At 39.8% G+C, this 13,775-nt stretch overlaps 1 protein-coding gene across 2 annotated transcripts in view; it reads right to left on the reverse strand.

Annotated features, from left to right (window-relative positions):
- SPINK2 (serine peptidase inhibitor Kazal type 2) overlaps positions 1-12,180 on the reverse strand; it is a 34,582-nt gene extending 22,402 nt beyond the window's left edge. Inside the window, exon 1 of one of the 2 annotated variants that reach the window (XM_036895243.2) lies at positions 11,861-12,180. Coding sequence is in view for 1 of the 2 variants with exons in the window: in XM_036895242.2 (XP_036751137.2) it covers positions 10,592-10,644 (53 nt within the window). In the remaining variant the exon portion in view is untranslated. Of the gene's footprint in view, positions 1-10,591; positions 10,749-11,860 lie in introns of those variants that run through there. The other variant, XM_036895242.2, reaches the window with a different exon arrangement.
- Between the last annotated feature and the right edge of the window lie 1,595 nt (positions 12,181-13,775).

Consider the following 13,775-nt stretch of genomic DNA (forward strand, 5'->3'; position numbering starts at 1 on the left):
AGAGAAATTAAAGAGGACACTAATAAAAGGAAATTCATCCCATGCTCTTGGGTAGGAAGAATTAATATTGTCAAAATGGCCATCCCGCCTAAAGCAATCTACAGATTCAATGCAATCCCTATCAAAATACTGACAGCATCCTTCAATGAACTGGACCCAATAGCTCTAAAATTCATATTTAACCACAAAAGATGCAGAATAGCCAAAGCAATCCTGAGAAGGAAGAATAAAGCAGTGGGATCTCGCTTCCCAACTTCAAGCTCTACTACAGAGCCACAGTAATCAAGACAATTTGGTACTGGCACAAGAACAGACCCACAGACCAGTGGAACAGAATAGAGTCTCCAGACATTCACCCAAACATATACAGTTAATTAATATATGATAAAGGAGCCATGGACATACAATGGGAAATTGACAGCCTCTTCAACAGCTGGTGTTGGCAAAACTGGACAGCTACATGTAAGAGAATGAAACTGGATTACTGTTAAACTCCATACACAAAAGTAAACTCAAAATGGATCAAAGACCTGAATGTTAGTCTTGAAACCATTAAACTCTTGGGAGAAAACATAGGCAAAACTCTATTGAATATAAACATGAGCAACTTTTTCATGAGCATATCTCCCCAGGCAAGGGAAACAAAAGCAAAAATGAACAAGTGGGACTATATCAAGCTGAAAAGCTTCTGTGCCATCAAAGCAAAGGACACCATCAGTAGAACAAAAAGGCATCCTCCTGTATGGGAGAATATATTCATAAATGACATATCCGATAAGGGGTTGACATCCAAAATATATAGAGAGCTCATGCACCTCAACAAACAAAAAGCAAATAATCCAATTAAAAAATGGGCAGAGGAGCTGAACAGACACTTCACCAAAGAAGAAATTCTGATGGCCAACAGGCACACGAAAAGATGCTCCACATCGCTAATCATCAGAGAAATGCAAATTAAAACCACAATGAGATATCACCTCACACTGGTTGGGATGACCAACATCCAAAAGACAAACAACTACAAATGTTGGTGAGGATGTGGAGAAAGGGGAACCCTCCTACACTGCTGGTGGGAATGTAAATTAGTTCAACCATTGTGGAAAGCAGTATGGAGGTTCCTCAAAAAACTAAAAATAGAAATACCATTTGACCCGGGAATCCCACTCCTTGGAATTTACCAAAGAATACAACTTCTCAGATTCAAAAAGACATATGCACCCCTATGTTTATCGCAGCACTATTTACAATAGCCAAGATATGGAAGCAACCTAAGTGTTCATCAGTAGATGAATGGATAAAGAAGATGTGGTACATATACACAATGGAATATTATTCAGCCATAAGAAGAAAACAAATCCTACCATTTGCAACAACATGGATGGAGCTAGAGGGCATTATGCTCAGTGAAATAAGCCAGGTGGAAAAAGACAAGTACCAAATGATTTCAGTCATATGTGGAGTATAAGAACAAAGAAAAAACTGAAGGAACAAAACAGCAGCAGACTCACAGACCCCAAGATGGACTAACAGTTACCAAAGGGAAAGGGACTGGGGAGGGTGGGTGGGAAGGGATGGATAAGGGGGAAAAAGGGGCATTATGATTAGCATACATAATATAGAGGGTGGGTACAGGGAAGGCAGTACAACACAGAGAAGACAAGTAGTGACTCTATAACATCTTACTATGCTAATGGACAATGACTGTAATGGGGTATGTGGTGGGGACTTGATAACGGGGGGATTCTAGTAACCACAATGGTGCTCATGTGATTGTATATTAATGATACCATAATTTAAAGTGTATGTGTGTATATATATATAAAGACTCAACTGTGTCTCTGAATCAAGGTCCAACCTTTGCAGGGTTTTGGAAAATACATTTCCTTTTCCAAAGGTCATCTGATTCTTGGAATCTGATTCATTCCAAAAAAATGTGCTATTTATGTTAACAAATAATGAGTTATTATTCTAATGAGTTAGTAATTTTTTTCTAAGTTTCTGTTTTAATTTCTAATATTATTAAATACTGATAATATAACAGAAAACACTCTGTGATCTTCAATAATTTTTAGGAATATAAAAATCAGGTCTTGGACTCCAAGACCAAAGTATTTGAGATCAATTGCCTTATGAAATACAAGTTATCCCCTTTTATGGGTAGTATAGTGGGGCTCAAAGGAGGTCAGGAAGAAATCTTTTAAAAGACAAGCTTTATTTGATGTTGTTTTCCTTCCTATTTAGCCTTGCAATGTAGTTATTCACTTCATCCTCTGACCTAACATAATTGAAATTCTACTGTTTGGTAACCCAACCTATATATTCCTTATTGCCTCTGTCATTAAGTTTCAACTTTTAAGAAAAATGATTCAAAACTTGGAATAAGGCAAAATATTACTATGTGACTAAATGACTTTTCAAAGTCATACAAGATCATTGTCTAAAAAGCCTGCATGCAGGTCAGCTGATTCTTGGGAATGTCATCTTATTTGATTTATTATTATTTACTATTGATAGGGCCTTGTGTCTATAAAGTTGGATATTAACCTGTAGAAGATGAATCTGCAAATGATTTTGTCAGGTAGAAAAGATAACTCGAAAGGCTACTGTTTTATTGCTCTGTCGATAGAAAACAGTGTATTTAATTTTGTGGTATTATTCTAACATTCTTTTTTCCATAGACTATATTTTACCATTCAACCCTATCCTCCTTTGAACTGGGTTTACCATCCTGTTGATTCCCTCACTAATGAGTTATGTAAGAATAAATGTGAGGCCAGTTTGCCTAGCAGATGGGGAGGCACTTGTTGCTGATTTGGGAAAACCAGCAGGTGCAAAGGCCAGCAGCATGACTCAAGAGAATTCTGAGAGGTTCAGTGTAGCAAAAGCAGGGCTTCTCAAACTTTGATTTGCCTGGGTATCACTTGGATTCAGGATGAGGGCCCAAGATTCTGATTCCTACAAGCTCCAGGTAAAGTTGCTGCTGCTGGTCTGTAGACAACTTCATTAACATGGGACTAGGCCAGAGCATAGGCGCATGTGCACATGTCCAGAGAGGAAGATGGAAACTGAGGAAACTGAATGTGGAACTGAAACAGGCTCTCTAATAAGAACAATCATTTTTTACAGTCTGCATCAAACAAAAAGATTCCTAAGCCCAAGCAGGTAGTTCAGTCATTTAAAATAATACATGCACACCCACCACATTCCTGTAAAGCACAGAATTGAGACCAGGCCTGTGGAGTAATTTTAAGGAAACTACCCTGTGTTTGTGTTCTCTCTGTGTTCTGTGTTTAGTTGAGCTCAGCTGTATTTGGCAATACCTACTGCCATCTAGTGGTAACAAATTGACCTTATAACTAGTGCCTCATTTGTGTGGTTCCTTTAAAGGGCTCTCATTTTATCTTTACAATAACCTATGAAGTAGACATTGTTATTCCAATGTTTTTTTAACTTAATATTATTGAGCTTAGTATGATAATACAGGTAATATGTATCACATAATATTATCACAGCGAATAAATAAGCATGAATGATCTTACTTATTCCCTGTAATAATCTTATGTGATACATATTACCTGAATTCTTCTTCTTGTTACAGATGAAGAAGCTAAGGCTTAGAACACTTAGGAAACATGCCCACACTCCAACAACTAGTAAGTGGGAGCATCAGGATTGAAACCCAGAGGAGGCACACATCACTAACATGAATCATCATCTTATGATTATTCATCTCCATCTTCTTCATCATCACAAAACATTGTGAATATGTGCCAGGCATTTCCTTAAGCCCCTTTAAGGTATTACATCACTTAATCCTTACATCTATTAGGAGTTAATAAATTATTTTATAAATTATTATTTTATTATTATAAATTTATAAATTATTATTTCCCATTTTCTAGGAAATCAAGGTACAGAAGAATTAGGCAAGTCATCCAAGGTCATCAGCTAGTGAAAAGCATAGTCAGAATTGGAACCCAGGGAATTTTTATTTTAATATTTTACTTAATTAAAAGTAAATGTTTTTATTTTGCTCTGACATCTACAAAGTGAATCTTTTCTCCTACATTTCTTATTTTGTTTTCTAGCTTTATTGAGATACAGTTGCCACATACCATCACGTGGTGATGTATATCAGGTGAACGATGTGATGATTTGATACACATAAACGTTGTGAAAGGATTACCACAATAAGATTAATTAACATATCTACCACCTCAGATAATTCCATTTTTATGTGTACAGTACATTTAAGATCTACTCTGCTAGCAATTTTCTAATATATAATATGGTATTATTAGTTACGGTCATCATGCTGTACATTAGATCCCCAGAGCTTGTATACCTTATAACTGGAAATTTGTACCATTTGACCTAGCATCTCCCCATTTCCCCCACTTCACAGCCCTTAGTAACCACCATTCTACTCTGTTTCTATGAGTTTGGCTTTTTTTTTTAATTCCACATAGAAGTGAGATCATACAGTATTATTTTTCTCTTGACTTTTTTCACTTCACATAATGCCTTCAAGGGGACCCAAGGAGTTTTATTCCAGAGCCATGTCTCAACCAGTAAGCAGTTTAAGAAATAGTTAACTTGGTTCACTTCATTACAAAATTAATGCATATTTAAAAAATAAGAAAGAAAAAAAATCACTCAAAATTATATCTCCTGGAAACAACCACAATTAATATTTAGTGTCTCACTCCTAGCCATAATTCTAAGCTCCTTTGTTTTTAAAATAGTTGTGATGGTACTGTAAGAACCACTTCACGTTCTATTGCTTTTATTTAACATTATAACATTGGCATTTCCAATATCCCCAAACTCCTCACAATCATGGTTGTTAATGGGTCCTTTATTATTGTTATAACATGCAGTGCCTATTACGGGTCAGGTACTGCTGTGAGGAATTTCTATGTATTTATATATTTAATCTTCACAACAACTCCTTAAAATGAGACTATGATTAGCCCTACTTTAGGTGAGACAACTGAAGCACAGCTGGTAAATGACAGAGTAGATTTTGAACCCAAGCAGGCTGGCTCCAATATATGCCGTCATATAACTTTGGAATCAAGGATTTAAATTGTATGTATTTTGAATCAGTTACTAAGAACCATGTGAAGGAACATAAAAACAATCTCTTAATAACCATTAATTATAAGACAGATTTTTCAAAAAATAACAACTATGATAATTAACATGTTACTTAAGAAGACAAACTTTGTGCATAGAGAAGATTCAGACAATAGAGTATTCCTAGGCACCATTTATTAAGTGCTGTGTACTTTTTACATTACATTATTACTAATCTTCACTGAGACCTGTGAGATAGTTAATATTATTCCTAGCCACAGCAATCAGACAAAATCAAGAAATAAAAGGCATCCAGACTGGTAAAGAAGAAGTTAAACTCTCACTGTTTGCAGTTGTCATGATATTGTACATAAAAAAGCCTAAATACTCCACTCCAAAACTACTAGAAATAATATCTGAATTCAGCAAAGTTGCAGGATACAAAATTAATTCACAGAAATCTGTTGCATTCCTATACACTAATGATGAACTAGCAGAAAGAGAAATTAGGAAAATAATTCCATTCACAATCACATCAAAAAGAATAAAATACCTAAGAATATACCTAACCAAGGAAGTGAAAGACCTATACCCTGAAAACTACAAGACACTCTTAAAAGAAATTAAAGAGGACACTAATAAATAGAAATTCATTCCATGCTCTTGGGTAGGAAGAATTAATATTGTCAAAATGGCCATCCCGCCTAAAGCAATCTACAGATTCAATGCAATCCCTATCAAAGTATCAACACCATTCTTCAACAAACTGGAACCAATAGTTCTAAAATTCATATGGAATCACAAAAAAACCCAAATAGCCAAAGCATCCCTGAGAAGGAAGAATAAAGCAGGGGAGTCTCACTTCCCAACTTCAAGCTCTACTACAAAGCCACAGTAATCAAGACAATTTGGTACCAGCACAAGAACAGACCCACAGACCAGTGGAATAGAATAGAGTCCAGATATTAACCCAAACATATATGGTCAATTAATATACAATAAAGGAGCCATGGACATACAATGGGGAAATGACAGCCTCTTCAACAGCTGGTGTTGGCAAAACCAGACAGCTACATGTAAGAGAATGAAACTGGATCATTGTCTAATCCCATACACAAAAGTAAACTCAAAATGGATCAAAGACCTGAATGTAAGTCATGAAGCCATAAAACTCTTAGAAAAAAACATAGGCAAAAATCTCTTGGACATACACATGAGCAACTTCTTCATGAACATATCTCCCTGGGCAAGGGAAACAAAAGCAAAAATGAACAAGTGGGACTATATCAAGCTGAAAAGCTTCTGTAGAGCAAAGAACACCCCCAATAGAACAAATAGGCATCCTACAGTATGGGAGAACATATTCATAAATGACATATCTGATAAAGGATTGACATCCAAAATATATGGACAGCTCATGCACCTCAACAAACAAAAAGCAAATAATCCAATTAAAAAATGGACAGAGGAACTGAACAGGCACACTTCTCCAAAGAAAAAATTCAGATGGCCAACAGACACATGAAAAGATGCTCCACATCGATAGTTATCAGAGAAATGTCAATTAAAACCACAATGAGATATCACCCCACACCAGTTAGGATGGTCACCATCCAAAAGACAAACAACAACAAATGTTGGCGAGGATGTGGAGAAAGGAGAACCCTCCTACACTGCTGGTGGGAATGTAAATTAGTTCAACCATTGTGGAAAGCAGTACGGAGGTTCCTCAAAAAACTAAAAATAGAAATACCATTTGACCCAGGAATTCCACTTCTAGGAATTTACTGTAAGAATGCAGGAGCCCAGTTGGAAAAACACATATGCACCCCTATGTTTATCACAGCACTATTTACAATAGCCCAGAAATGGAAGCAACCTAAGTGTTTATCAGTAGATGAATGGATAAAGAAGAGGTGGTATATATACACAATGGAATATTATTCAGTCATAAGAAAAAAACAAATCCTACCATTTGCAACAACATGGATGGAGCTAGAGGGTATTATGCTCAGTGAAATAAGTCAGGCAGAGAAAGTCAAGTATCAAATCATTTCACTAATTTAAGGAGTCTAAGAACAGAGAATAAACTGAAGGAACAAAACAGTAGCAACTCACAGAACCCAAGAATGGACTAACAGTTACCAAAGGGAGATGGACTGGGGAGGATGGGTGGGAAAGGAAGAATAAGCAGGGGGAAGGGGCATTATGATTAGCTCACATGGTGTGGGGTGTAGGGCATGGGGCGGGCAAGTGCAACACAGGGAAGACAAGTAGTGATTCTATAACATGTTACTATGCTGATGGACAATGACTGTAATGGGGTATGTGTTAGGGACTTGATAATGGGGGGAGTCTAGTAACCATAATGTTGCTCATGTAATTGTACATTAATGATACCAAAATAAAAAAAAACTTTAATGTTCAGATGAGTCACTTGGGGATCTTAATAAAAATGCAGACTCTGATGCAGGAAGTCCAGGGCAGGACATAAGATTCAGCTGATTTTTTGTTTGTTTGTTTTTAGTTTTTAGTTTTTATTGAAGTATAGTTGATATACAATAGTGTAGGAAGCATTTCTTTTCTCCACACCCTCACAAACACTTGTTATTTGTCTTTTGAATAGTGGCCATTCTGACTGGTGTAAGATGATATCTCACTGTGGTTTTGATTTGCATTTCCCTGATGATTAGTGATGTGGAGCATCTTTTCTTGTGCCTGTCAGTCATCTGTATTTCTTCTTTGGAAAAATTTCTGTTCAGGTTCTCTGCCCATATTTTAACCAAGTTATTTGATTTTTATGTTGTTGATGCATATGAGTTCTTTATATATTTTGAATGTTAATTCCTTACCGGTAAATTTGCAAATATATTTTCCCATACATTCTGCTGATGGTGTCCTTTGCTGCACAGAAGATTTTTAGCTTGATAAAGACCCATTTGTTCATTTTTTATTTTGCTTCCCTTGCTTGGGGAGATAAGTCCAGAAAAAAACTGCTTATGCTTATTTTTGTCTATATTTTCTTGTAAGAGTCTTATGGTATGTCTTGTATTTAGGTCTTTAATCCACTTCAAGTTTACTTTTGTGTATAGACTTCAACAGTAATCCAGTTTCATTCTCTTGCATGTAGCTGTCCAGTTTTCTCAACACCAGTTATTGCAGAGACTGTCTTTTCCCCACTGTGTATTCATGGCTCCTTTATAATATATTAATTGACCTTCTGTGTGTGGGCTTATTTCTGGGCTCTCTGTTCTGTTCCATTGATCTATGGGTCTATTCTTGGGCTAGTATCAAATTGGTTTGATTACTGTAGCTTTGTTAGTATAGCTTGAAGTGAGGGAGCGTAATATCCCCAGCTTCGTTTTTTTTCTCAAGATTGCTTTGGCTATTTGGGGTCTTTTGTGGTTCCATATGAATTTTAGGATTATTTGCTCTAGTACATTGAAAAATGTCATTGGTATTTTGATAGGGATTGCACTAAATCTGTAAATTGCTTTGGGCAGGGTGGTCACTTTGTCAATAGTAATTCTTCCTATCCATGAGCATAGATAGGTTAGATTTCCATTTATTTGTGTCTTCAACCTTGTCAGTGTTGCTGGTCCAAGGGGAGGACATTGAGGGGTATGGTTCTAGAAGGGAGAGACGTTGAGGGGAGATCAACATTACCCTAACCCTAAACCTAACCCCTTGGCGAAAGCTGTGTTCATGATGACAAAACCTGTGTTCACGAGGCAGTGGGTAAAAATAAAAGGAGGCTCTGAAGCAGGGGAAGAGAAGTAGCTGAAGAGGTGCTTGGAGAACCAGGACCTGTTGGGAAGCCCTGAAGGAAGCATGCCAAGGCAGAACAATCCACAGGAACACCTGCTAAGAGACGAAACAGGGTCCAGCTCGTTTCTTAGCAAAGGGGCTGCTAATGAATGCACTGAGCAGTTTCTGTAAGTAACCCACTCTCAGTGCAGACTCATATAGGGAGTGAATGGAAGTAGAATCAGTCTCTTCCTTTTACTAGAAAGACACAGAAAAAACAGTAGTTAAGACCCATGGTAACTCCAGTGCAGAAAAATCCCAGGGCAAAATACCTTTGAAACCGAAATCAGTCAAAGGGAGAAATAAAGTGGGAGAAACCCATTTATTTCTCACAGGCAGTCTACTTCTGCTCTCCTGTGTCTCTTGCCACCCTACTGCGGAAGTAGAGGTCCCCACCCAACCTCTCCAGTCCAGATAAGCCCTGGCTTGCCCTCTAATTACCTATTGATATGTAGATGGACTTCTCTCCACCCCTTGGAAACACCTATTGTGTAAGATACACTAAAGCCAGGTGAGAGATTCTGGAAATATTGCAATTTTACCCATACCCATGTTAGAGCAACTCAAAGAAGTTGGTGGGGTGGGGGAAACAGTTTATGGGGATCCTCGGGGGTGAGACCTGAGTCCATGATTTCTGCAGAAAGGGAGGGCATGTGGGGGAAGTCAGCCCAGAGAATATTGATGGTTTCTCTGCTAAATAAAAGAACACGGTGACTGAGTGTCAGCTGCATGGCAGCTCCAGGAATAAATATGATACAGATTCGAGCATCAAGGATCTCAACTGTCCTGAGTACTGAGGACCTCAGTGTCTGTCCTGTGAAATCTTGAGAGGGCAGTAAACCAGGCACGGATTCATGATGAGCAGTCTTTTCTACATAAGGCCCAATTCGGGAAAGATATTTAATGGTCATCAATTTTCTTCACAATTACATTTAAGCATTATCTATTTCTCAGGCACTGCAGGGTTCCATTTTTAGGCTAAAGTTCAGCAAACAGCATCACGAGTGAGACAGGGACCGTGGGTGTAGTCAGAGTAGGGTGAGGGCCTCTGGAAAAAGACCCCTACCAAAACTCCATATTAAACAGTTTAACAAAGACAGAGTCACATTAATTCTCTAAAATAAAATATCAAACTAAGAATATAAGCATTCTTCAGTGAAGATTAGTTAAAACTAAAAAGCCAGGAATAACCTGGCCTGGAATGTTTGAACATCCCCAGAAAAGAACATACCTCAGCATAGCCCATGTCTTGTTTGTGTCAATTGAATGAGGCTATTGTAAAATTTACTTTAGCCTGCTAAAAGGCCAAGTTTATCTTTAACTTTACCCAGATGCTGCTTTTCCTCCTCCAGCCCTAATCAAGTCAGTAACTCAGCTCACCTTGAAAGCAAAACAAGCAGCCTTGACTGATATACTCTCAAACCAAAAAACTGCTATTCTGAGAAAGGATCAAAACAGTAAATTTCTTACATTAACTCCGCAAAATAGTCTGGAAAACTGATAAGAAACTTAGTGTCTCTTTAAAAATAAACACTTAGAGACCATCTGGTGGATCCACATCCCTAACTCTTGGTCTCTCAACTGCCTATAAACCCCTTAGCAACGCACCACCACGGACTCTCTTGTCCCCTCCTGGCGTACGTAAGCCAGGAGCTCTGTTCTTTCACTTTATCTCTAAATAAAAGCCTGTGCCCTGCTCTCCTACCTTGAGTGTTTGTGAAGCTCATTCTTCGGCTTCGTGAAGAAGAACCCCGGCATCACTAGTAGCACTAACTGCAGGATGAGATGACACCACCAGCGTGTGAGGAAATGTTGAGGTGACACCCAGTGCAGGGGGTGACGGGGCTGAGGCAGACGGCATCAGGACAACCACGAAAACGCTGTTCTCTTGGAAAATTCTACATCTGATGGCCACCGGAGGATGGGGTTGCCCTTTCTGTGGGAACGTGTGGGGGTTGTGAAGTGGCAATGCGCAGGGCCGGGAGGGGAGTGAGCTGGGGCGCTGGTACAAGAGAAATTTCATCCTCCCCTATCGCCTGTCTGCCTAAAAACAGTTACAAGAGGACACAGGGCTCAGGACCCATCCAACCCATCTTCTGAATGAACTCCGCAGTCCATTAAGCTGCTGTTAAGATCCCCAGAAAAGTAGAGGGTCAATCTTCCCTCAGTTTTGGTCCTGAAACCAGCCCACGTGGGGTGGAGGTGTAACTTTGTCCAGAGGCTCATTCATATGCAAATATTCTGAAGCACAGCAATCAAAGAACAGCTCCAGGGAGTAGACAAGATTTACACACACAGTGTCGGTTTTTAAAATGTGTAGAGATCACAGAGATTTAGGGATGCTGCAGGCAACTTGGCTTCCTGGGGTTCAGCTTCCCTCTAGCTCCAGCCAACCTCTCCTCTGTGGGGCTCCGGGGTCCTTCTTTCTCCCTGGGGTAGTCCGAGCCCTAAAGCAGCCTGGCCCCAAGAAGATGGGAACATTCCAGCTGTTCCTTCAGGGATGTGTGTTAACACGGGCAGAGCTGGGGCTCTCACAAGTGGCTCTGCTAACACACCTCTGAGAATGATTGAACAGCACAGTCCATCTGAGAAGCCCCACCAGTTAACCCCCTCCACAGTTTTCTGGCACATTCGTAATTAAGGCCCACGTACCTCACCACGACGGGTTTAAAAACCTTTCTGTTTTCTCGAAACTTTCCTGCCTACAGCCGCTGCCTCATCCTGGGCACGCTTCCTCCCTCTCCTGCGCCCCAGCTCCAAGCTCACCTTAGTCTCTGAAAACCTGGCTCCAGCTCACCAATACCGGAGAGTCCTGCCAAGCCCTGGCCCTTCCATGAAGCATGTCTGAAATTTCACATCCTCCAAAGGCACACCCACCCGTCATGAATGGCTTCTTTCTCCTCAGGCCTATGCTAGATCTGCAAAACATTCTCACTCACATTCGTTTATTCAGAAAATATTTATGAGGGCTTACCGGGTGCCTGGCGATTTTGTAAGGTGCACTGACAATTCCAAGATGAATCAAGTAGGCAGTCCTGTTCCCAGGGAGCTTGCAGTTCAGTGAGGGAAGCTGGTGGATAGACACACCGCTAAATGGTAGGGGCTATATTTGGGGTGTTTCCAAGTACCACGAAAGGCCAGCCCGCACGTGGGGTCCTGGAAGAGCTTTCTGAAAGGCAAATGGGGAGGAGCATCCCAGGCAGGTGAGCAGGCAGTCACAGGCCCAGAGGGCTCCTGGCCTGATGAAGGACTACCAGCATCAGCTGGGCTTCAGGGCAAGGCTGGGCACAGCAAGGGGAGGGCAGTGAGGCTGGATTGGAGAGCACGGACCCAAGCAGGGGGGATCTTGCGTGCCATGCTGAGGAGTTTGGCCTTGATCCCTCAGCAGATGGGCCCTTTTAAGAAAATTACTCTGGTGTGGTGACTGCAGCAGTTGGCACAGGAACTCCAAGAGTGAAGGTGCCTCCCACAGGGTCTGACGCACTCAGGAACGGAACAGAAATGTCTGTCTTTCCTTTTCAACATTTTTTTTTAATTGAAGGATAGTTGATAATACAGTATTATATTGTTTTCATATGTATAACATAGTGATTCAAAATTTATATACATTGTGAAATATTCACCGTAAGTGCAGTTACCATCTGTCACCTCACCAAGTTATTACAGTGTTATTGCCTATATTCTCTATGCTGTACTTTTCATGCCTGTGATTTATTTACTTTATAATTGGAAATTTGTACCTCTTAATCCCCTTCACCTATTTTACATGTACCCCCTGCCCTCATGGCACCCACGAGTTTGTTCTCCGTGCTTATGAGTCCATTTCTGTTCTGGACAAGGATGTCTTTCATGAGGAGGAAGCTAGAAGGCTGTGAGGTTAGTCAGGTGAGAGATGACTGAGGCCTCTGCTGAATAGATGACTGTCTTCAGAGTATTTATTTCTTCATTTGTGTGTGTATAGTCTCTCTCCTTCATTGGAATAGAAGCCATGAGATGGCATTTTTGTCTTGTCTACTGTTTATTATAAGCCCAGGACTTAGCACCTAGACCCTAAGAGGCATTCCATAAATACATGAATGAATAAGAGCATCTGGCATATGATTTTGATGCCAGGGTTCTTGTTCACCAAGCTGAAGAATGAACTCACAAATACTCAAGGTAGCAGAGCAAGATACAGGCTTTTATTTAGAGACAAAGTGAAAGGACAGAGCTCCTGACTCATGCCAGGAGGGGACAAGAGAGTCTAGGGTAATGCATTGTCTAGGGGTTTTATAGGCAATTGAGGATTTTTGAGAACATGAAAAAACCTTAGGGGTGTGGACTTATTAAGTGGTCCCTGAATATTTAGAATTAACTTAACACAAGCAACAACTTCCTGCTCTGATGATTTCTCCCTGAGATACCAGTATCTTGGTCTGGGAGCATATGAAACAAGGCCACCTGCCCAGCCCCCAAGGTGGGCTGAGGTATTGCTTGCTAGAGAGTAAGTTAAGAATTTCTAACTTCTTAACTTCTTGGGTATTAAAATGCAATCTTATCTTTAAGGTGGAATCCTTCCTGCCTTTTACTATGTTGTTTACAGCTGGGTCTGCATGCTAAATTAGTTGCCCAATTTGCAAAATCACCTCATCAGATCTGAAGGAGGAAAGACAGCATATAGGCCTGGGCCTTTTAGCATGCTAAAGTGAATCTTACACATGATTATAAATGATTAGCATAATAAAAACATGTATTGCTCTTCTTTATCTGGGGAATATTGACTGATCTCATTGAAGTATGACTCTAGAGCTCATTGTTTAACACAGAGTTTTGGTAGGGGGTTTCCTTGCATGTAGTTACATTGCTCTGACTGCAAATATCCTGCCTTGCTTTTTCCAGAAGCCCTCACC

The sequence above is a fragment of the Manis pentadactyla genome, chromosome 5, assembly GCF_030020395.1.
Source record: "Manis pentadactyla isolate mManPen7 chromosome 5, mManPen7.hap1, whole genome shotgun sequence".
In the NCBI taxonomy this organism is placed as follows: domain Eukaryota; kingdom Metazoa; phylum Chordata; class Mammalia; order Pholidota; family Manidae; genus Manis; species Manis pentadactyla.